General features: G+C 39.0%; 2 protein-coding genes across 5 annotated transcripts in view; one reads left to right on the forward strand and one right to left on the reverse strand.

Annotated features, from left to right (window-relative positions):
* Positions 1-838: 838 nt before the first annotated feature.
* LOC109066640 (transcription initiation factor TFIID subunit 11-like) lies at positions 839-2,623 on the forward strand. 4 transcript variants are annotated; one of them, XM_019083683.2, is made up of 6 exons: positions 840-998; positions 1,290-1,392; positions 1,474-1,616; positions 1,693-1,780; positions 1,924-2,020; positions 2,100-2,623. In XM_019083683.2, exons 2-6 carry the CDS (start codon positions 1,297-1,299, stop codon positions 2,228-2,230), a joined length of 555 nt encoding a protein of 184 aa, XP_018939228.1. In that variant the 5' UTR covers positions 840-998; positions 1,290-1,296; the 3' UTR covers positions 2,231-2,623. The 4 variants fall into 4 exon arrangements, with proteins under 4 accessions (XP_042568586.1, XP_018939228.1, XP_042568588.1 ...); XM_019083684.2 differs by having other exon boundaries at positions 893-1,061; XM_042712652.1 differs by having other exon boundaries at positions 839-998; positions 1,290-1,616.
* Positions 2,624-7,159: 4,536 nt separating this feature from the next.
* The window catches only part of LOC109066632 (UHRF1-binding protein 1-like), a 34,258-nt gene continuing 18,258 nt past the window's right edge, over positions 7,160-23,159 (reverse strand). The window contains exons 5-21 of the mRNA XM_042712655.1: positions 22,569-22,758; positions 20,210-20,350; positions 19,000-19,170; positions 18,553-18,733; positions 18,063-18,149; positions 17,655-17,825; positions 17,205-17,350; positions 16,139-16,280; positions 15,000-15,193; positions 13,575-14,815; positions 12,586-12,770; positions 12,353-12,492; positions 11,486-11,642; positions 9,283-9,557; positions 9,002-9,110; positions 8,805-8,890; positions 7,160-7,889 (exon numbers count right to left, since the gene is read on the reverse strand). Coding sequence (XP_042568589.1) covers positions 7,779-7,889; positions 8,805-8,890; positions 9,002-9,110; positions 9,283-9,557; positions 11,486-11,642; positions 12,353-12,492; positions 12,586-12,770; positions 13,575-14,815; positions 15,000-15,193; positions 16,139-16,280; positions 17,205-17,350; positions 17,655-17,825; positions 18,063-18,149; positions 18,553-18,733; positions 19,000-19,170; positions 20,210-20,350; positions 22,569-22,758 — 3,727 coding nt within the window. The 3' untranslated portion in view covers positions 7,160-7,778. The remainder of the gene's footprint in view (positions 7,890-8,804; positions 8,891-9,001; positions 9,111-9,282; positions 9,558-11,485; positions 11,643-12,352; positions 12,493-12,585; positions 12,771-13,574; positions 14,816-14,999; positions 15,194-16,138; positions 16,281-17,204; positions 17,351-17,654; positions 17,826-18,062; positions 18,150-18,552; positions 18,734-18,999; positions 19,171-20,209; positions 20,351-22,568; positions 22,759-23,159) is intronic.

The raw sequence follows: 23,159 nt of genomic DNA on the forward strand, positions 1-23,159 counted from the left end.
GAAGCAGAATTTTAACAAAGCAAGATAAAATGTATGAATTAGGCCTGATTTTTGTCAGAATTGTTCGGATTAATTAAAAGACTAAATATTCACTGAAAAGGACTTTAATTTAAGTACGCATTCGCTATTGACATTTGATGCGAAGAGCGTCATATAAAATAAAATAATTATTCGTATAATTTAAAAGTAACATAATTTATGCATTTATAAAACCATTTTCTGATAATAACATAAATCCCCGTTGTCTTAAAACAGAAACACACAGAAATATATTAAGTGGAATGATCTATTAATAATTTATGTATTTGTTTTTTTAAAAATTTTATGGTAATATATATATATATATATATATATATATCTCAGTGTTTAAAGGGTCATTTTTATTATTAAATGAATCTAAACAATAATTCTATTTGAACACATTTTTTATTCAATGCATATTACAATTTCTGGTAATTGTACTTTTCTAAAATCTCAAAATGTTTTAACTTTTAGGTGCAAAAAAAAAAGGGGTTCCGACCCCTGCTGGAGTGAAACAGCGTGTCACAGGACAAATCTGGACAAATCACAGACGATTAGATTATGATTAATGCTTTTTAAAAAAATATATATATATTCAAAAAAGCAGGTGCGAATCCTTGGAAGTAATATATTTAAACGATTGTAGTTATTTTAAACGTTCATTGTACAAATATCTACAATTAAACATAAATGGACGAGCGGGCTTCTGATGTGTGTGGGCCGTGCAACAGTTATTATACAGTAAAGAGCGCCACCTAGTGGTGGGGTTATCGATATCAGTGGTTAAAATTAATTTGTGGCTGTGGACTCTTATTTTGGAAGGCACCATCCACCATCTAAAGAGGAAGAGGAAGACTCTTATTTTGAAACGGACCGGATATTGTCGTGATTACTGAGTCTGAGCGCAGTCTGTCGACTCGAAAACATCTCTTTAAGCGTGTTTATAAACCTGTTTCCAACGCGGCTGTCCGTCTGAGGTGTGTTATTAGATGAAGCCAGTGTTTGTTTACACAATAAACGGCTGTTTGTCCTTTCTTGTAGTAAGTTACCATGTACATTTATCGAAAGAATGTGTTAGTATCTTTTCAAAGGGCGCTCGAATGGGAACATCACATCTAAGAGAGTCACTTCGAGGAAAAAATACAGTTTTATTGTGTCCGCACAAGACTAGAATATATTATTAGGTGGTGAAGAAAATGATGCATTAAATAGAAACACGTTTGGGGTTGTTGTTAATGTTGATTTATCTGAGATTACTGTAATCCCAGACGCAGCATGGCGGACCCGGCCCGTGTGAGGCCCGAAGCGGGGAGACCCGAGCCGGGCGAGGGGTCCTGCAGCAGCACCTCCTCTGAGCCCGCCGCGAAACCCGTGAGTCCGCTTGATATTCACAAAGACTTGAAATCATTCGATAGAAAGCTTTCAGTCATGATGGATCTGTCTGTGCTTCAGAGATCTGCTGCTGCTGCTGAAGAAGAGGAAGAGGAGGGATCTTCATCACTTCACCCTTCTCCTGCCAAAAAACTGAAAATGGAGCATGACAAGAAAAAGGAGAAGCGGCAAAAAGTTGATGAAGATGAAATACAAAAGATGCAGTAAGCTTGAAGCGTGATTCTCGTTTGCTGTGAGTTATGTGCTTCTCTGAATTAAATCAGGGTTTGTGTCGCACAGAGTTTTAGTTTCATCATTCTCTGAAGAACAGCTGAACCGCTATGAGATGTACAGACGCTCGGCTTTCCCAAAGGCAGCCATCAAAAGAGTAAGATGCTAAGATGCTTTAGGTTTGCTTCCAGATTATCATAGGAATTATAATAGAAACTCTGTAAACTTATTTATTTAATTGTCCTACTTTACGTTTGAATTATAACATGGAGATAAACATGAATTGTTTGTGTGTTGCAGCTGATTCAGTCCATCACGGGATCTTCTGTGTCTCAGAATGTGGTCATTGCTATGTCAGGGATATCGAAGGTGTTCACCGGGGAGATTGTGGAGGAAGGTTGGTCAGACACTGAAATATGATTCAGCTGTAAACCAGAAGCCTCACTCATTGTGTCCGTAACGTGTTTTTGTTTCAGCTCTGGATGTGTGTGAGAAGTGGGGAGATAAGCCACCTCTGCAGCCCAAACACATGAGAGAAGCTGTCAGGAGACTGAGGAGCCGAGAGCAAAGTCCCAACACCAAACACAAACACATCCTCTTCCACTGAGTCCCTCATAATAATAATAATTATCATCATTACTTTTACATTTCTGGTGTGTTTGGAATGGGCTGGTGTTGTCTTCAGGTCAAGAGGTTTACAGTAGAGGATGCAGTATACATGATATCTAGTCCACAGTCTGTCCTCCGGAGCAAGAGTCCAAATTAAAAATAACATCACAACGATAAATTCATGTTAATGGAGGTAAATATTGCACTGGCTGTAACTCAAATGTCTGGACTAACTGTCTCTTTTCTCACTGCATATGTTTTGTAACGTCTGGTTTATTTTGAAAACTCTGCAGATACGTTATGTGTAATTATGTTGTGCGCATGGAAATATAAAATGTAATCTTTTCACTATTCTTTGAACGAATTAAAAAATTTAATATTTTTAACAGAACCTGCAATTTCCTTCGTCATAGGAGCAGACGGTCGTAATAAATCTTGAGTGAAAGCCAGGGATGTACAGAGAGTTCCTCAGGGGCATATATATATATACACACACACACACACACACAGCTGGGTAGTAACTGATAACATGTTATCTGGATTACATAATCAGATTCCAAAAATGAAGTGCTTGTAATTAGAGTAAATTACATTTTAAAATACTCGTAATCAGACTACAGTTACTTATTTATTGATTACATGATTACATATTATTTACACAATAGCAATAAATTATACATAATTTATCAATTCTCCTAATTCCTCTTTTAAATTCACTCAGAAGGTCTTCCAGTTTAGTGGACGTTCACACAGAGATCAGTCACTAGTCAGGTGGCCACACAGCATCTGATCACTGGATTTACAAAAATCACTTCAAGTGTTTCAATGTTTTTTTATTTAGTTTTTAAAAATTTAATATGTTTATGTTTTGTTACTCAGTGGGTTATTTAATCATGTATTACTGTGTCTTTGGAAGGCTTTTGTCTTTCAAAGACCTTAAAATGCACCTAATCACATTATTTCTTATTTACATGTAATGCAGGGATTCCCAAACCTTTTTTTTTTTTTTTTTGTTGTATGTGATTATTTTAATTTTTTTTCTTAAAGTACCCCTGAGATTTTAAAATAAATATTTAGGCTAATAATTAAGTATCACATTTGTTCACGGGTCTCTGACGTTGGTTAAACAAGCATTGACTCCTCTGAACTGTAAATGTGGGCAAAAGTAGTTTATTCAGACAGGCCAGATCAGACCACCTCATTCAGACTGTTATAGAACTTACCCAACCTCCAAATCACTGCTGTGTGTTGTAATAAGTGCACTTGCCGTATGTGTATGTGTGTACATATAGTGGTATTTTTACCAGCCGAGATCTCACAAAAAGCTTATAAAATCTGTAAAGGATTCAAAACATCGCCAGGAACTCCTGTGTTGCACACATAAATGAAGATCTGCTATAAGGAGATGGCAGTTCAGATGCCTCTACCAAACTGCAATGGATTTTGGTTCATGTAGAAGTTTTTGATCCATGTTATGTTCATATTTCAGTCGAACCGCAACAGAGTTTGCTTGGAAGCAGAGCGAGGCGAGACCTCTTGCTTGCTGTGGCCCAAGGTTCAGGTGGCAGTGTTCAGACATATTCAAATGAACCACACTAACAGAGCGATCGCACCAGAGTTTGTTTTATTGGAGTAGTTTGCTGGTTTTCTTCATCTTGATGTAGTGTGCAATATAAACTGTTTTCCTTTTTGCTCTAAATGAAGCCACAACAGAACCGTTGCAACAATTAACATCACAGATATGGCTCTTCCACCGGGGCTGGTGCCGGAGCCCAATCGGGAACTGGGCTGTGCTTCTCAACTAAAAAAAATCCTGGGCTGGTGCCCAGATCCTGGCTCTGAACCGGGCCTGAAACCTTGCTGGTCTCAACAAGGGATCATGTGACGTCAGTAGGCGGAGTTTCCACTACAGACCGCAGTTTAAAAGCCGTCGGAGATCAGATAAATTAACAACAATGAATATGTGATTTCAGCAGTAGTCGGGAGAAGAGCTCCTTCTGCAAGCGATTGTGGTCACATGTTGGTGACGTAGAAGGATCTGCTCCCTGCCAGTGGAAATGTGAGCTGGATCTGAACAAGTGCCACACTTGGCCGAGCACCGGCTCCGGCACCAGCCCTAGTGGAAAAGCAGTAAAGTAGCAGGGTTTCTTTACTGAATGAATGAGCGTTTTCGATAAATTGGTTAAATGTATGATTCAATGACTCACTCATAAACAGTCACTTGTAATGATGTAACTTGCAGAAAAATCCTCAACCAATGTATAGACCGTCTCTGGGAGCCCCAGTGTTGTTATCAGTCCTGTTTCAGGCTAGTGTTCAGATGTTTCATGTTACTCTTATAACAATGTTATAGACCTTATGCATCAGAGAAACAATGTGCACCCATTTTTTTATGTTTTTTTTTTTTTTTTTTTTTTTTTTTTTTGTCTATGACCTTCAGTTTATGCGGCAGCTCTATAGCATCACCCATTCTTGTTGGCAAAGCAGAATTGGCAATATTCTATCTAAAGTTACTCAACTTAACTTCCATTTCTCTACAGAAGAAATATGGTTTTGGACATTTCTTCAGATTTTTCTTTTTTACCAGTAGCTTATAAAACTACTATGTTGGTAATCTCTCAGTTGAATAAGTGTATTGATGTTAGAGAGAGTAACTGACAGAAGATACACAAGGTTAAACTTTAAGAAACATTTTATTGATCATCATTGGTCTTGACATTTAATACAGTTATGGTTCACAGAACCAATGAAATATTAGTTTGTTCGAGGACTTTAATGGTGGTGATAAAGTGTGAAATTACATTAGAATATCTCAATGAAGAGATCAGTGGTCAAAGTAAACATTTGAATCTCAGCCACAGCAGTCAGAGGGACATGGACAGTGATGAATACGTACCATTGCAGACATCACAATTCAATTCAACAATTCAAAACTTCCCACAAACCTGATAATCGTACAATCTTACATTGTATCTGCTGCACAAAACATTCTGCTCTGAGACAAACCACCAATCATTCTGTTCCACACTGTCGGACATCTTCATGTGTAACAAACAAAACATTCATCACACTGGACAAATAATGATTAAACTGCACACAGAGAATTAGAAGTCAACTCAGTACCACCTACACAACTAAAAACAATCAATACATTAGTAAAATCAGGTCTATATTTACCATATGCTTATTCTGATCACAGGCAATACTCATCAGCAGTATAGTACTGTAACAATGACCCTTAAATAAAATAAAATAAAATAAAAGCCTCACTCAACAGTCCGTGACCTTGATGATGTTGCACTTATGAAAGATTTCAAGTAAAGTCATGCATATAACACCAACAAATGTTTGTTTTTGTCTTCTTCCATGCACTGAATGAAATTATTTTTGAATGTAGGAATAACATTTCCATTTCTACCATCCACAGAAAAATATCTTTCCAGTTTAGACTATTTTAACCGTTTGTTTTCCAAAGTTTTTTTTGGAAGACAGGGATATCTTGGTACACTAACAGAGATTGTTTAGTGTATATGAATGCTACACATTGTACTGAAAGCTGAAGCACAGAGACACTGGATCTCTACAGAAACAGAAACAGAAAAAGCACTTTCAAAGTCATTAATGACGGGCCACATTTGAAATAACCGGACACTTGCTGATAAAGCAATCCAAACATCTGAAGAATGAGAGGGATGCTGACATCACACATTCATTCAGCTGTTTCCTATAAACCCACAAACCATCATGCTTCATAATACTGATTCACCACAAAAATTACTCTTGTGATAGTCCTAAACATTACAGCACACACCAGAAATGTGTCAAAATGCTGTAGCACCTGTAGTTCAATTCGGTTTTTTGTACAGGACATCACACAGAAACACTTTTCATGTCATCCTTTCATCACAACTCCTAGTTAAACATTTTAAAAGGGGGTTAGAAAGGACAATTTGTAAATAATAATAATAATAATAATAACATAATAATGTATCATCCTCAAAAAAAAAAGAAAACTAAACTAAACCAAACACTAAAAATCATACTACTTTATTATTTTTGACATAAAATAAAAAATTGTCTATTGCACTGGTGTACTTGTTAATGGACATCCAGTCAAAAGAAACCATCTCAAACCAATAAAGTTCAAATAAATATGCATAAACATTCATATTTTTGTCTAAACTCTAGACAAGTCTTATTTAGTGTAACAGACTATGACCAAAATAAAAAACAAACGTTTTTCATTGAATAACCCAGTTTACAATCTAATAAGTCTAGACAGAAAGTGTTTTACATTGACACAAGTGAGCACTGTAATACTGAATCAAAGTGACTTCACATCTGGTGTGCACCAGCATTGGCACTAATGTTTCTCTGTGATCACTTCACGTGTACGGCATGAGAACCGTGATCCTACACTAGAGGTAACGGACGGCATCTCCGTCTCAGTACAACGACTCTGAGGATGTGTTGCTGAATAGAAGTACCATCTTTTGTTCACTGAACCTCAGATAAAAACTCTGATATATACAAGTGATACAGTGCATTTACGTCAAAGTGCTTTTGCATCAGCTCCTTTCGTGAAGAACACACACATCAGCTGTACTTCACACACTGAAAAACTTACAACAGTACTCGAATCAAATCCACAGCTCTGTTACGAAACCTAGCAGTAAAGCGGCATCCTCTAATGAGCTCAAACTAGGGCTGGGCGATATATCGCATGACATTGTTATGCGCATATACGCAATAAGTCTATTTTTGCGTCTAGTGGTAAATCGCCATCACCTGCTTTCAGCTGGAGCGGCATTTACTACACAGAGCTGTAGTTCCCTGACAAGCTGAGCCATATCGCATTAATTATCATTTACTATACTGCTTTGATATTTAGTGGCATTTTGTTCAGTTTGTCATTTGTTATCGGTGTGTTTATTTTATTCAGTTCCAATCCGATGCAATTTTATATTGATTGTTTCGATTTATGTATTTGCACAGGTGCATACATAGATTTTACGCAAGTTGTGCTGTTGTAGTTTGTTCACGCATTAACAGAAAATAGCATAGACTTAAAAATCAATTCTTGGGACACAAAAGTCAATGTTGTTTTTTTAAAATCAATTAATCAGTATGTCAGCCCAGCCTTATTGTCTATGTAGGGAGCTCTGTAGGTTCTTGCATCAAACAACAATTGGACACTTAGTCTATAAAATCTAAAAGCTTCACACACACAGTCCTGTGGTGAAACTAGAAATAACTAATGTGCACAAGCATGCTGACCAGAAGTGAAGAGATGATCAGTTGTGCCATTTCACTGCTGACTTCTGTCCTCCTCCAGCTGGGAACTTGGTGAATTGGTGTAGAGTAGAGTAGAAAGAGAAACTGGATGACATGTGATTTCACTCTCAGACGGCAGAGATGAAAGGTACAGAAAGGGATGGATCAGAACTTTGAGTCAGCAGAGACAAACCTCTTGTTCTGGTTTATCTGCTAGACGTTTTCTCTTGTGTCTCATTTGGACTCGAGTCTGGTTTCTTTCCCTTTGTTCATCATAAGGTGAAGGAGGGGTTGTGTTTCATCACTTCCTGCAGCAGGCGCTCTCGGTCAGACAGAGCTTTCTCAAGAGCGGACTGGACATCAGCGAGTCTGGACTCCAGAGACTGGATCAACGGAGAAACAGACTCAGAACTAGACTAAACATCCGTCACGATCAGTCAAAGCACAAACACACTCCTCTGAAAACATGCTCATGGGAAAAGAGAGCTTTTCAGAGAGGAGCTGTAGCAATACACCTTCATCCATAAATCATACCAGACATTTAGACTTCATGTAATTAAGATATCAAGTGCTACGCTTGACATTCAAGAGCCTTCTCTTGTCCTCGGAAGGATTCGTAGCCAAGCACTGGAAAATTAAAATCACTTTATATCCTGTAGGCTTGAAACCGTATCAACTAAAACATTCTGATTTCTCTCAAACGATCACACACACAACATGTTCTAAAAACTCATGGAAGCCCATTTTGGCCACATAAAAAGTCAGGCTTTGAAAAATCATATTTATGGCATAAAAAGCACAATTTTATGAACATTTTAAATTATAAGTCAATTATGAGATAGAATTTCAAAACTGAGATATCAAGTCTTAATTATGAGATATTTCAAATGAAATGACAGTCAACATTATGAGATAAGTCATAATTATGACATGAAATTGGCAAAAAACAATTAACATAAATCGAAATTATAATCATGACAAAATGTTCTATTTTATTTTGTCATAAAGATCTTCTTCAATTTCGACTAGTATCTCATAATTTCCACTTCTTTCTTTATTTTTATTTCAATTTCAAGTTCCATCTCTGAATTCTGACTTGTGTCATAATTATGATTTACCAAAGCATTTTTTTTTCTTACGTGGCGAAAATTGCCTACCATACAAAGCTCATTCGCACTCGTGTATAAAAACTACAACAGAAGCAGATGTTTCATTTAACAACTAAAACCAAACTCAAACAGGCTAAACACATTAATGCACAATTACACTGTGTGTAATAATTTTCTAATTTATCATACCTTGTTCTTCTCCTCAGCTCTAAAGCAGGATTGGCCAGCTCTGTCTTTGTCCCCGTGTGTCTCAGTCCCTGATTGGCTCTGCGCAGCTGCATGTGTAAAAGTGAAACAGAGGAAGCAAACGTTAGTTTAACAGGTGACAGCACAGATATCCTGAAGCTATCTGAGCAGCTGCTGGAACCCAAACCCAAAGGACTCACATCTCAAGCTGAGGATCCCATCATCCATACGCTCCAGCACAATACCGTCCAGAGAGAAGAGCACAGGAACCGGCTGAGGAGCGGTCGGGTAGACACGAGGACCATCATCCTGTCAGAAAGAGAGAACACATGTGTCACTGCCTGTGTCTGGTCTTACTTCATAAAATGTTGTAGCTTGTCACTAAGCACATGACTGATCACCATCAAAGGAAATGACTAGTCCTTCCATTAGCTCTGATTAGGATGAGCGAGTGTTGGAATCATTTGGCCCTCATTCTCACCTTTAGTGTAAAAGCAGTGTCCCGTAAGCACAGTCTCATTGGCTGGGGGTCTGCGCTGAGCTCATCCTCCAGGAAGGGTGCCAGCGTGTTTAAGGTAGAGGCCAGGAGCTCTGCTTTGCACCCTGTCAGGCACATTTCTATGAAGCCCATGCTCTCAGACAGAGGAGAGTGTCTGCGTGCACGTGGTCCCATCTCCATCCTGAGGGCCGCTGCTGGGGGACAGGAGAGAGAGCAGGGCCCGGGAGACAGAGGAGCACTTGGAGAGGAAGAACCAGCTGTGGTGAGAAAAAAATAAAGTCAATCTTAAATAAGTGCCATACTGCATGTATCTGCACACACATGATGAAAATCAGTTTCCACAGAAAAGAAGAGCGCGAGAGAGGTAACATATGGAGCAGACTGTGAGTCGTGAATAATTAGTGGTTGGAGATGCACAAGCTCTTGACTTCATATCCAGGGAGCGAATTGTGACACCTTGAGTACTATGGGAGTATCATCTGATCTAACCCTAAACACCATTTTCCCCAGCGTTCAGTAGCATGGGCAATGTGTTTGTGCACAGGGATCGCTTTTCTTAAAGGATAAAACCTGATTAAAATATACTCACTCTCAGGCCATTAAAGATGTAGATGAGTTTGTTTGTTCACGAGAACAGATTCAGACAAACGTAGCATTGCATCAGTGTCTCAGCAATGGATGCTCCGCAGTGAATGGGTGCCGTCAGAATGAGAGTCCAACAGCTGATAAAAACATCACAATAATCCACACAACTCCAGTCCATAACTTCGCTTTAATTCTCGTGCACTGCCTCGTTCACTAAACTGAACATCCAATCAGAGTTCTCACTCTCACCAATGGCCACGACACTGATTCAACATGCTGAACTGGACAAACTGCTGCCAAAGTGAGCCCGACTTTGGCCGACTATCAGCTTTGTGTGTCCCGGCCTTCAGCTGTTTGGATTCTCATTCTGACGGCACCCATTCACTGCAGAGGATCCACTGGTGAACAAATGATGTAATACTGAACTATTCCTTTAATGATGTGTGATCTTATGAAACAGATGTGTCCAACATACTCGCATGTACGTTTGTCGACTTCTGAGAAGCTGGATTAGCACAAGGCCATTTAAAATCTGGTGCTGATAGTGAAAGCTGATAGTGAATTCACTTGGAATTGTTTTTTGGGGATTGGGGGGCCTTGGTGTTGCGGTATTGGATGTGGAGTAGGGGAACAGTTTACTGTTTACCGTAACGGTTTAGTTAATTTTTGCTATTTATTTTTTTTATTTTTTATGCTATTTAATTAAAACTCCAGTACACTTCTGTATAGGGCTGGGCGATATGAAAAAAATTCATATCTCTGTATTTTTTGGCTGATTTGCGGTATACGGTAGCCTATACTGTATATCTCAGTATGTTATATTTGAATTAAACAAATAAAGTGAACGTAAGCATGTAGGCATATATTATGTGCAAAAAAGGGTTAAAATCACATTACATTGTAACATTGCAATTTAAAAACAAAAATAATCCTTTTAAAGCAGAAGTTAAAGTTACTAAACTAAAAATGAAAATGATAAAATGCACAGACTAATTGAGTAAAAAGGCTATTTCATTAAGCGTTGTCTGTTTGGCGTGCATGTGCGCGACGGCGCTCGTTCTAAATGAAGTCTAAAGCAGGAGCTCATGCACTTCTGACAGAAAATATTTCCATAGCCTTTTTAACATTTACAGATGGAGAATATACCTGTGAAACACAAGTTATGCATTAAGAAAAAACAGCACATCTCAAACAAATTAAACAGCGTGTCTCTGTCAGAGCATCTGACGGGGCGAGCGCGAGCCGCTTTAAACTGAAACTAGAAACTATAGGCTAATAGAAGAGAGAAAAATGCTCTGATTGGTTGAATTCTTAATCTTTTTCTATTGCTTGTTTTGAATACTGTGCGTGGACAGAGGCGTCACTAGATTTTTGCGTAGTTTAGAGTGACAAATCGTACCAGCATATTTTGGGGTCAAAATGCGTAGCCACTACACAAAATGCGTACAGGTTGGCAGGTCTGCAACTGGAATCTTGTGGACGTTTGGGCAGGAGATGCATGTAAACAGTGTTGTGTCTAAAGTTAATGTAAACAAAGCAGTCAACAAAAAAAAAGTGGCCAAATGCCATTCACATTTATGGTCACATTTAGCATGCTAACCCTGAGTCAGTGCCATTCCTGCCAGCAGGTCTGTGACTTTATGGTTGCCATGTTGTTTCGGCACAAGCTCTTGGGCTTCCAGCGCCACCACGATATCTTCACCACACTTCTCCGTCAGGCACCCTATCCGACTCAGACACAGAACTAACACAGACACCTGAAATAAAACCAGAGCGTTCATTAAAAATCACACAACCAACTAAGATCACAGTAAATGCGATCGATCAGTCCTGAGCACTGACTGATTACTAAACTTGGGGAAGTTTACTAAAGTACTTGCCTACCTTTTCCTTTCAGTCACTGGCATCAAATGTGATACAGACTCATGGTCATGCATTCTTTGCCATATGGGTTTGATAACTACATGATAGTGATCAGTTTTGGCAAACTATTCCTTTAATGGCAAATTTTGATCTCATACAGAGAAAAAGCATAGGATAGGATTTTTTTATTAATTCCCTAAAGCAGTGGCTCTCAACCATGGTTTCTGGCCCACTAGCGGCATGACTTAAAATTATTTAAATCAATATAAATTATTATTAATATAATAATAACTTAACTAATCTAATGAAAAAAGGTGTACATCAAGATGTAATACTACCCCCAATATATATATATACTGGAGGGGCCTTCGAGTCAAAAAGATTGAAAGACTAATTAGTAATGTTGTCAAATGTGTGTGTGTGTGTGTGTGTGTGTGTGTGTGTGTGTGTGTGTGTGTGTGTGTGTGTGTGTGTGTGTGTGTGTGTGTGTGTGTGTGTATATATATATATATATATATAAATAAATACACATACATGCATGTATATATTTAAGAAAAATATGTTTTGTTTATATATGTGCTACAGCACGCTAGATAAAACTCACCATATCTTGAGCAATGTCTTCAGTGCTCTGGGACAGAGAGCTGCTGAGGTCTGCGGACGACCCTTCTGTTCCTGGAGCTGGACTCACACAGCTGCCGGAGACACCCGTACCATCAGGACGCAACGACTCCACACCAGACTCTGAATCACAACAACACAAATACACATGACTTCAAGATACTCACAGTTCTGGTTCTAGTTTTTAAAATAACAGTGCATTGAGTGTTGCTGTACCTGAGTCCATGAGGATGACAAAGTTTTCACTGATGTCACTATCAATGGACAAGCCATCGTCCGCCAGACTACCCTCTAAAATGGCACTGTCACAGGAATTTTGGGAAGGAGACTGTTTCATGGACTGAAGCCGCAGGTTTCCCATTATGGAGGGACTGGACTCTTCTGGCTGTGCACTATGATCCCTACAGAAGATATCTGAGTTGAATTACGTGCTATGTACCGCACTGGCAGGAAGTGTTGAGCATAACTGATTAAACACATTAAAGGGATAGCTAAATTGTCATTAATTACTTATCTTCATGCCATTCCGAACCCATAAAACTTTCGTTCAGTTTTGAAACAAAAATGAAGATTTTTATATGAAACCTGAGACATTTCTGTCCCTCCACTGAAAGTCCATTCACCCAGAACCACGATGTTTCAAAAAGTTCATAAACACCTAAAGTAATCCATATGAATTGAGTGGATTAATCTGCAAATAATTTCCTTAAAATACATATTCATTTGTGTTTTGAAGATGAATTAAAGTTGTATAGATTCATAACAACAAGAGAGTGAGTAAATGATGTGTGCACTGTCCCTTTAAGACTACAGGCCGACGTACCAACGAGTAAATTTACTGTAACTATGCTTAAACTTTCTTAAACCAAATATAGACATCCGTATCAGCTCTTTTCAAGTATGTACTGTGTGCACTGCATGTGAGCTCGTCTAAAAGAAGGCCAGATAGAAACAAAAAAAGACTTTATTTCAAGCTTAACCACATATTAAACGGCTCTGATCAGGCGATAATTTCTAAGATGAAGTCAACAATGATCAAGTGATAGAACAGGTTTTTTTTTTTTTTTTAACTGAAAGAGTTCATCAGCAGTTGAAAGAGATCAAATGTGAACAGTAAAATTATCCATTTCAGCCACTAAAAGAAATACCATATTTTCCATATCAATGCAATCGTAAAATCAAGACCAAAGCAAAGTAGCTCTTACTTGTTTTGAGGAGCGAAGAGTTTAGTCATGCCAGATCCTCGGCTCAGGATGCTGAAGGCATCTTTCGTGATGGACAGCGCACCCTTGGTGAGATCCAGGGAGGCGCTGAGTGCATCTTTGGTGGCACATTTGGTGGCGTTCAGGGCACTGGACAGCTCCCCCTCCAAGCTGAAAGTGGAGCTATGACGGGACAGTAATGCAGGATTCCCTGGAGAGAGTGGAGGAGGTGTGGAAGTAACAACGGTCTGAGTTTCATCATCCTGCCCCGTTGGTCCATCCATTCCTTCTTCAATGGCTTCACAAGCCTCCTCTACCGAACCCTCTTGTTCGACATCATCCTCTTGATCTTCATTCCCTCCCGCCCCACCGGCATGGTGGGATGGCGAGAGATCAGAGTCGGTCAAGCTGGGACTGTCCGTTTCCTCAGGAGAATGTGCTTCTTCTTCTTCTGGCTCACATGTTGCAGGAGGAAGCAGAAGAGCGAGTTCTATCGCTTCCATCAGGACTGAGACACAAACCGAAGGGGGATCTGAGGGTTTGTGCTCAGGTTGTCCCAAACCCTGGACGTCCTTGCTCAAATCTCCAGCTAGTCGGTCAAGATAGTCCTTCAGCCGCAAAAGAGCTACGAACTGGTAGTGGTTGAGCCACATTTTGACAGGAGTGATGGACTGGGCTAAGATATGGATGGAGGCCATGGGAGAGTTTTGGTCGATCTTATTAGATATGACGTCATTTACACCCTGAAGTGAATCTAGGAGGGACTGTTTGGGGATTTTTGAATTGCCATCTATACTCGAACAAAGAGAGTCTTGTTTGAAGGCAGAAGGGCAGCACATCCACAAATACATGGCAAAGGGCTCCACAAAGGGAAGAGCTTTCCCTCTGGGCCCTCGACGAGCCCCATCAAAGCCAAGAGCCACTCGGGACAAACTGACAGACCAGACGTCCTGAGAGCGAGAGGGGCGCTTGTGCGCTAATGACAAGGACTCGTTTTCTAGACAGTGTTGGAGGAATGCAGACGGCAGGGGATGGAGGACGCTCTGATCGCGAGGGAAAGGTTGGCTTGCCGTGGGACGGAAGAAGGGGCGGGCGGAGAAGCTGCTGTAGGTGCTGTTGAGGTCCGAATGGGAAGCGTGAGGAGCGTGGCGTGTGTTGCTGAGGACGATCTGAGGAAGGCTGATGCTCAGTGACTGAGGACGGTCTGGATGATCCAAAATAGAGGATTCCAGAGGAATGATCAGCTGAACAGAAAGAAGTTTCAGCTAAAACACTTGCAAAATGTCATCGAAAGAACAAAGATGGCGGTTTTAGAATGGAGGCTTTCCAACTTTTTAAGGGTCGGTATAAAAAATAGGAATGACTATAATCTTTGTATTTCCTTTTACAAAACCTTCTTGTCAAAGCACATCAGATCTGCTGGTTTACCTTCAGGTGTGTTGCATCCAGGCGGATATCGATGTGTTCGTCCGTCTTGCTGCTGTCCTGGAGGTGGTAGAAGGCTTTGACCTGATCGAGCGTCTTGTGTAGACCCCGTGAGAACAGAGTCATCCACAAGACACTCGGAGCATCCAGATACAGCTGTAGACCATTCAGCTGGGCATAAAGATTAGAGCAGGGTGCTAGAGAGAGAAAGGGCCAGTGGGAGGAAAATAAAAATGATAAGATTAGACATCCCCACAACAAGAATGTGAGTTTTTTTTTCAATATGAATGACATGCATTAAAGGGATAGTTCACCCAAAAATGAAAATTTTATGTTTATCTGCTTACCCCCAGGGCATCCAAGATGTATGTTTGTTTCTTTAGTAGAACACAAACAGAGATTTTTAACTCAAAACGTTGCAGTCTGTCAGTCATATAATGTAAGTGGATGGGAATCATGGCTTTGAGTCAAAAAACATACACAAACAAAACCAAATTAAACCCTGCGGCTCGTGACGATACATTGATGTGTAAAGACATGAAATGATCGTTCTGTGCAAGAAACTGAACAGTATTTATATCATATTTTTTTTTTTTTACCTCTGATTCACCGCAATGCCTGAACTGTCCTAAGTCAGCCAGCAAGTGAGGCATCTTCTTCTTCTTCTTGCTTTACGGTGGATGGCTGACTTAAAAGTGCATTACCGCCACCTATCTCTCAAATGGACCATTGACACTATCTACAATCTCAATTAGGAGTGTCAATGAGACAATTTGAGAGATAGGTGGCGGTAATGCACTTATAAGTCTGCTATACGCCATAAAAAAAAAAAAATGCACAGACTGATCGTTTTGTGTCTTTACACATCAATGTATCGTCACGAGCCGCAGGGTTTAATTTGGTTTTGTTTGTGTATGTTTTTTGACTCTTAAAGCCGTGATTCCCATCCACTTACATTATATGACTGACAGACTGCAACATTTTGAGTTAAAAATCTCTGTTTGTGTTCTACTGAAGAAACAAAGTCACCTTCATCTTGGATGCCCTGGGGGTAAGCAGATAAACATAAAATTTTCATTTTTGGGTGAACCATCCCTTTAACCATAGTGATCAATGAACATGAAAAATCATAGCTAACACACCAGGAAGTCCAGGGTTATCAGGGAAGTAGTATTCAGTGAACTGAAGGTGAATTGCAGGAGTGTTGTCTGGGAGATGTAAGGATTTGCGGTTGCAGGAGAGGAGAGACTGTGTTCTCTTGCTGTGACGGCCTCCAGTGGACACCTACAGCAACAGATAGGTTTTATTTATTTATCTTTTGACTTAAGCTTCTCAACTTGATCTGTAGAAGACTCTCGTTGACGGGCAAATGCACAAGTTAAGGCTAAGATCTGGGACTTATGTAAAAGATGAGACGTGTTTTAGAAATGGCAATTCCAGTTCCAAAAGTGAGCGGTTAATTCATTTCTTATACATGAGGGTAAGATTTATATAGTGTCCTTTATCTGTTTTTGTCACACTGGATAACTCAGAACTGTACACACTTATGTCTCTTTTGAGCTACTGAGATAACTGTTAACTGTATCAGAGATTCTTTACAAACATTTTCTGAATTAGTGTAACGTGTCCAATTTATCTCAATGAAACATCAAAATTTTTATTGTGCCCTTGAACTTCCCATTTCTGCTCTTAATTTGATCACCAAAGCATAACATCAGCAACACATCACATGCTGCTTTATCCTTGTGATGAAAAAGGGATGACACAAGCAGATTTCGTTTGCCAGGCGAGTCTAATTTTGGACGGAACTGACTTGTGTCACTTAAAAAGCATGAGTATACAAGCATGTGGTAAAAGAGCAAAAACAAATACAAAACATGCACTTCCTCTTTTAGCAGTCTGTGTATGCACAACAGAACAAAATAATTACAGATTTCTCCAATAAAAGGTTTGCTGTAATATGCTTAGATGGCTAAAGTGTTGTTCAAATTATACATGATCCACATACGGGATTCAAAAACTGAATTAAACCTGGAAATAAACAGAAAGGTAAATATACTTTGAAAAATATAGTTTAAAATGAGTTTAAAAATACATTAAATTACAAAAATGAACTTTTAATCTCGACTGTATATAAGAATATAAAGGCTGTCATTCTCAAGCGTGTGTTTCAGTGATTTGTTATGTTTGTGTAGAGATGACTCAGACCTGATGGATGTCCAGGTCGTCCACACGGATCACCATACAGCTGGAGCGAAGTCTCTTGAGTGAAGATCCTGAGGACGGGGCGGCCGCTGAAGTCCGCCGAGAGCTCGGAGTCCGCTCAGGACTGAAACTGGACACTGATTCTCCATCTGCGTAACATAAAATAAGACCAATTTAATACTAAAAAACTAGCACAATAAAGCAAACAAAACCAGACATGTTCATGTCAAATACATCAATTTTTGAGGAATATATATATATATATGTGTGTGTGTGTGTGTGTGTGTGTGTGTTTAGACTAGGAAATTGTAAGAACTGTAGCTCGAGAGAAAACTGTGAGGTAACATTAACAGAAAAGGAACAAGTTGAGACACTTTGAAGAAAAATTCAAATGATGAATCATCCACAATAACACCAGCATTTATTGTTGGATTGGGGATGGGTAGCGTTTACCCTTGATTTTTTTGGCTGGAGAGCCATTAGCGGCCACGTTTGGCTCTGAATGAGGTCCAGGGATGCCCAGATCCTCCATCCTCTTCTGAAACTCCTGCAGCAGTTTGGCGGCCCACTGAGCACGAGACTCCATCGCCCCGCAGTGACGCTCCCAGTGATGACAGCCATCACCTGTACAGCACAGCACTAATCAGTCAACTACGCTCTGCCTCTTATCCTACACTAGACCTTTCACACAACACATCGACATCAAACCCAGTCATAACCGAAAACATGAAAGCTCTGATCAAGAGTTTGGGAAAAAATGAATGATTTTATTCAACAAGGATGCATTATATTCCTGAAAAATGACATTTACAAATGTTGCAAAAGATTTCCATTCCAAATAAATGCTGGCAGTAGAGTCACCTGGCCTGTGAAACGGGTAATAGTCACAGCCCAGCTTCCGGAAGGTCAGCTGCATCGCACCCTGCGTCCCTGGAGGTGAAGCTTCATCTGTGTGCACAGGAGAAATCACATGGGTGAGCCATACGTTGGTTTAGTTCATTCAAAAATTCATGTGGCTCCAAACCTGCATGAGTTTCTGTCTTCCAAAGAACACTTAAGACAATATTTGAATGTCTACACTGCTCTTTTCCACAAAAATGACAAAAATGCATCATTAAAGTAAGCTAAAAGTGGTTCAAATTCATCCGGTTTCTCATATTAACAGCCCCGTTGACTTTCATTGTCTGCAAAAGAGCAGCTTGAACATTCTGCTAAATGTCTCATTTTGTCTTTCACACAAGAAGAAAGAAGAATGGGTTTGGAATGACATAAGGGTGAGTAATCTTTGCGAATTTAAATTTTCTATGACTTTTAATGTTTCTTGGTGGAAACAGTGATGAAAATTCAGTACCGGAATCTGAGGAGCTGTCGTTGCAGATATGCAGGTCGAGTCGGGAGATGAAAGTGTGATAGGATGATTCCTTGACATCATGGAGGTCAAAATACTGGGCCAGTGTGCCCGCGGTCCCGACTGCTTCGGGTGGAGGAGGGTCAGCCCACAGAGAGTGGATCCCCGGAGAGGGAGGAGCAGTCTGGTGCACAAATACAAGAAGACATAAATAAACACTCAAGCACTGTCTGAGTCATTCACAGGTGTTTTGAGCTGTTTTGTAATTGCAATTGTCTTCAAAAGCTACACTAAAACCAGCAAAAGTCATGAAGTCTGAGCGAGCTGCAGCTTAAGGTGATAAGGTTTAATTTTCAAAACTTTGATCGTAAAACACAAAGAGCATCTAATGGATCACTAATCTGTCTTCATAAGAGTTTTGAGACTGATTTAAAGGACACAGTGTGGCACCTGCAGTGTTTCAGCAGCCATGCTCTTCCTCTGCTGGCCGGACTTCTCCATGGCTTCACTCAGAGACTTGGCGTAGTGGATGATGGCCTTGAGCTGAGAGTCTGTCAGCACCCACAGCAGATCGTCCAGTATAAACAGCAGCTTAGAGGCCAAGACATTACAGTCCTTCACCTGAGATGAGGAAGGGGAAGACACGTCAGCACTGAATACACATGATTTCATTCTGATGAGGGCTGCACCATGTATTGAAGTAAAACTGAAATGGCGATATGGATTAGAGCAATTATCATGAATGCTGTGATTTCATTAAATATGCATGTTTCAATGTGGTCGTTAACATGCATGTAGCTCATTATAACCTTATTTTACTATGTTTGTTTTTCTTTTAAAGCCAAACGTTTGAAAGTGAAGGGGAAAAAAAAACAGATATGTAAATATTAGTATTCACTTGTTACTCTTTGCTAGTTATTAGTATTTATTAGAATAAAATAAAATTATGATTACTATTTTTAATAAATGCTATTTTTTGTATTTTCATATTTTAATTAATTTAATATTTTTACGATCACCAGATGGAGTGCCTTGGACATCCACCAGAGGGCACTCCTCCCTACGCTCCATCCTGGACTCTATTTCCCACAATTCTTTGCCCGGGCTCCTCTGCCTTGTGTGTCTCCATGGTGTTTAATTAGCTCCTCCCCCTTGTTTCCCTGTTTGTCTCTCCCTATTTACACCCCGTGTATTTCCCTGTGTCTGTGCAAAGTCTGGTTAGTGTCTGCTGCAATTCTGAGCACTTCCCTTGTTTCCTGTGTTTCAGTTTTTTTGACTGATGCCTGTTTTCTGGATTTCTCTTGCCTGTCTTTCCTGCCCAGTCGCCTGTTTTTCCAGTGTTTTGATCTTTTGCCTGTTTTGGACTTTGATTCTGTATAACCCGCTAATAAAGCTGCATTTATATCGTCATTGTACGAGCCTCAGAGCAGTGTTTATGACAAAAATCTATCAGACTAAAAATTATAATAAGTAATATTATTTCATAGTAATAACGAATGGTTCATAAAACAATCACGAAAATATGTTTTTGCAAAAAAAGCCTATATCTTCCAGGCAAGATGAAAAATCATACGCTCAGAGAAAACCCTAAAAGACTAGTTTGAAGAGAGAAAATGTTTGAAAAGCCAATGGTTTTCAAACAAATATCCCTGCGCTGTACCCTGCGCTTGAGAGCGATGCGTATGCGTCCTTGATTGGTAATGAGGCGCAGTGGCGTGCTGCCCAGATCCTGCTCGTCACTCTCGATGGCATCCGCCTCTATGCGCAGACTCTGCCAGTTGATCTCTTTGAACGTTAGGACCTGCAGGAGGATGAGACACTGCACTCAGTGAAGAACATGAACACACAAACGAAGACCTGCCTTGACCTGCCAGTGACCTTATCTGCAAACGCATCATCAGGTTGAGCACATTAGCTGGACCAACCTGGGCTCTGTTCTTCGCACCTCACTTCATACATCTCAGAGAATCTGACCGATGCCAGATCGTCTAATCGTGAAAACTGATCTCTGGCTAATTTGGTTCTTCAAACGAACTTGCAGATTAAGCTGTTGCATGTTCTTGTGTGCACTGGAAAGATCAGATATATCGATACTCGAAGCCATGAACAGCAATGCAGCGATTGGTTGGCGGCAAGACAGCAACGTAAACACAACATATAATCAAAAAAGAACATATATTATTATATTCAAATGAACTTTTAAATGAGTATTATTATTTTAAATTATTTTTGGCCCAGGTTACTCTTGTAAAAAAAGCAGCAGTGGCTAAGACAGACTGAAGTCTGCTTGCAAGATAAGATGCAATCTATTCCTGTTTACGTGAAATAAGCCTGTTCTCGAGCAGCTTTGAGCTTACGGATCTGTCGCTATGACAGCAACTCTGGGATGAGCTTCGAAGAATCTAACAATCCTGGATCATGTAAAATCATCAACGAAAAGATCCAGATAACGGACCTCTGATTTCAGCAAAACAATCAAAGGTTATGATAACATCACTCTCAGATCTTATTGTTGACATATGTCATGTAAATGCAATCTATCATTAAGATCTGAGTCCTTCCACACTGACTTTAAAGATTGGAAATAGCTACTGAGACGGCAACTGAATGGGCTTTCTTCAAAATAAAATGGATTTGCTTTTCAAATCCATCTTTATTTTCTACTACTGTAATAATCTTTATTGCATTTACATGTTAACTGTCATCATTAAATTAGTCTATTTGCGAGATTTTAGAAAGGATGTACTACTTACAACAGCAGTGGGGCTGCAAGATATTTAGAAAAAAAAGGCAATGCAATATTTTGATTTTCTGCAATATTTATTAGGATATGGAAAACAATAAACAGATTTTCTCTAAATGATTTTGGAATATCAATCATTCTGAATAACAGGTGATTTTGTAGTAGAGTGCATCTGCAGGGGGAATTTTTTTTTTAATTTCCTTTTATTCAGGAAAAACTCTTGGGTGTTCATGTGTTCATGTTGTTGTTGACTTAATCAGAATGACTAAAAATAATTATTATTTAGATTTTTGAGATTATTATAAAGATAAAAAACTAATAATAACTTTCGTAATAATATTTCTGTACAGTAAAATAAAAAGGAGTATTTAATAAAAGACTAATAATAATTTAATTTTATATTACAAATGTAAAATTAAAATATTGATATTAACATTTATAGCATTTTATAACATTTCTCTATTTTATTTCCTGAAATCTTCAAGCTTTTTTCTTGGAGGAAAACCACAGGGAGTCCTTAAAGCGTCTCCTTTGTTGCCAACAGGTTTATAAATGCTTCTCATTTCAAATCTGGTCAAATGAGTGAATTAGTAATTGCAGCCAAATCGTGATTTTAATTATTATTATTATTATTATTAATAAACATTTATTTGATATTTATGTATCGTGCAGCATAAACAGTAGGTGATAAAAATCCTAGAAATGTGCATAAAGAAAACTGTATGAGTTTGAAGCAGAGCTCTATAATGACATGAGTGGTAGTTTTTCTTCAGGCGCATCTTTCTTATTTCTTATTGCTTTATTGGTTGATAAGATGTTGCATGGTGAATTGTATAATATTTTCTTATTTTATAATGATTGTTGTGATTTTTTAATCATATGGCAGTCTGGAAAAGTAATTGACAAGGGACTTTTTCATGAGCATGTGCTTCTCCGAGTGAAGAAAAGCAAGCGAAAGAGGAACAAGAGGAGGAGAAGTGATGTGTAAAAAACGCTTTGATCTGACAGCTGGTGATTTCTGCACTATGACAGTGCTGATTTTGGATTATGTAACCATTGCTATTTTTCTCCATAATGATTCACTTGCTCTTTAAAATGAAGAAACTGACAGTTAATACTAAAGGTTTTTCACCTCAAAAACCTGATAAAGACATTTTTGCACTTGTAGCTTCTGCCAGCATCTGGGTCAAATGTGTCAAGTGTTTCATGAAGAGGACTGAAGCGTATACCTGCTTTAACTCTTGTATAGCACTTTCAGAACAGCTCTGTACTGTACCTCTCCTCTCTTCGGATGTGTAATGCGTGTGTAGCGCAGGTCGCTCTTCTGCCATTTGGGATTGAGGCTGCAGCCCTGGAGCTGCCAAAGCTCAAAGGAGGCGTGAAACGCTTGGGCCTGAACTTTAATCGTGATGGAGTTAATGATCACAGACATTCCCTCCACGACCTTCTCAGCGAAGCCATACTCACTGCAGAGACAAGAAACAGACCACAAACATGCATTACACTGACTCCAGTGTTGCTACTGTCAACTTAAAACTAGAATTAGAATTTCTGAAACATTTCTAAGTTGAAGTACTAAAATGACTAAAACTTAAACTGAAATAAAAAGAAATGAAATATAAATATATAAAAAAAAAATAAAATACAAAAAACTAAAATTCAAATGTAAACGGATTTTAAAACAAATCAAAAAAGTTAAAATAGTACGCTTTTGATAAAAACAAATGTTTTATGAAATGATAAACCTAAAATTTCAGCCTTTAAACATTTGTTGTTGTTTTTTTTAAAGGAGAAGTCAAAATGATAAATAATTAAATATAGTCATTAAAAAACAGAATTAATTAATAGTAGTTCATAAGCAATTGGG

This window comes from Cyprinus carpio, chromosome A23, assembly GCF_018340385.1.
Source record: "Cyprinus carpio isolate SPL01 chromosome A23, ASM1834038v1, whole genome shotgun sequence".
NCBI lineage: Eukaryota > Metazoa > Chordata > Actinopteri > Cypriniformes > Cyprinidae > Cyprinus > Cyprinus carpio.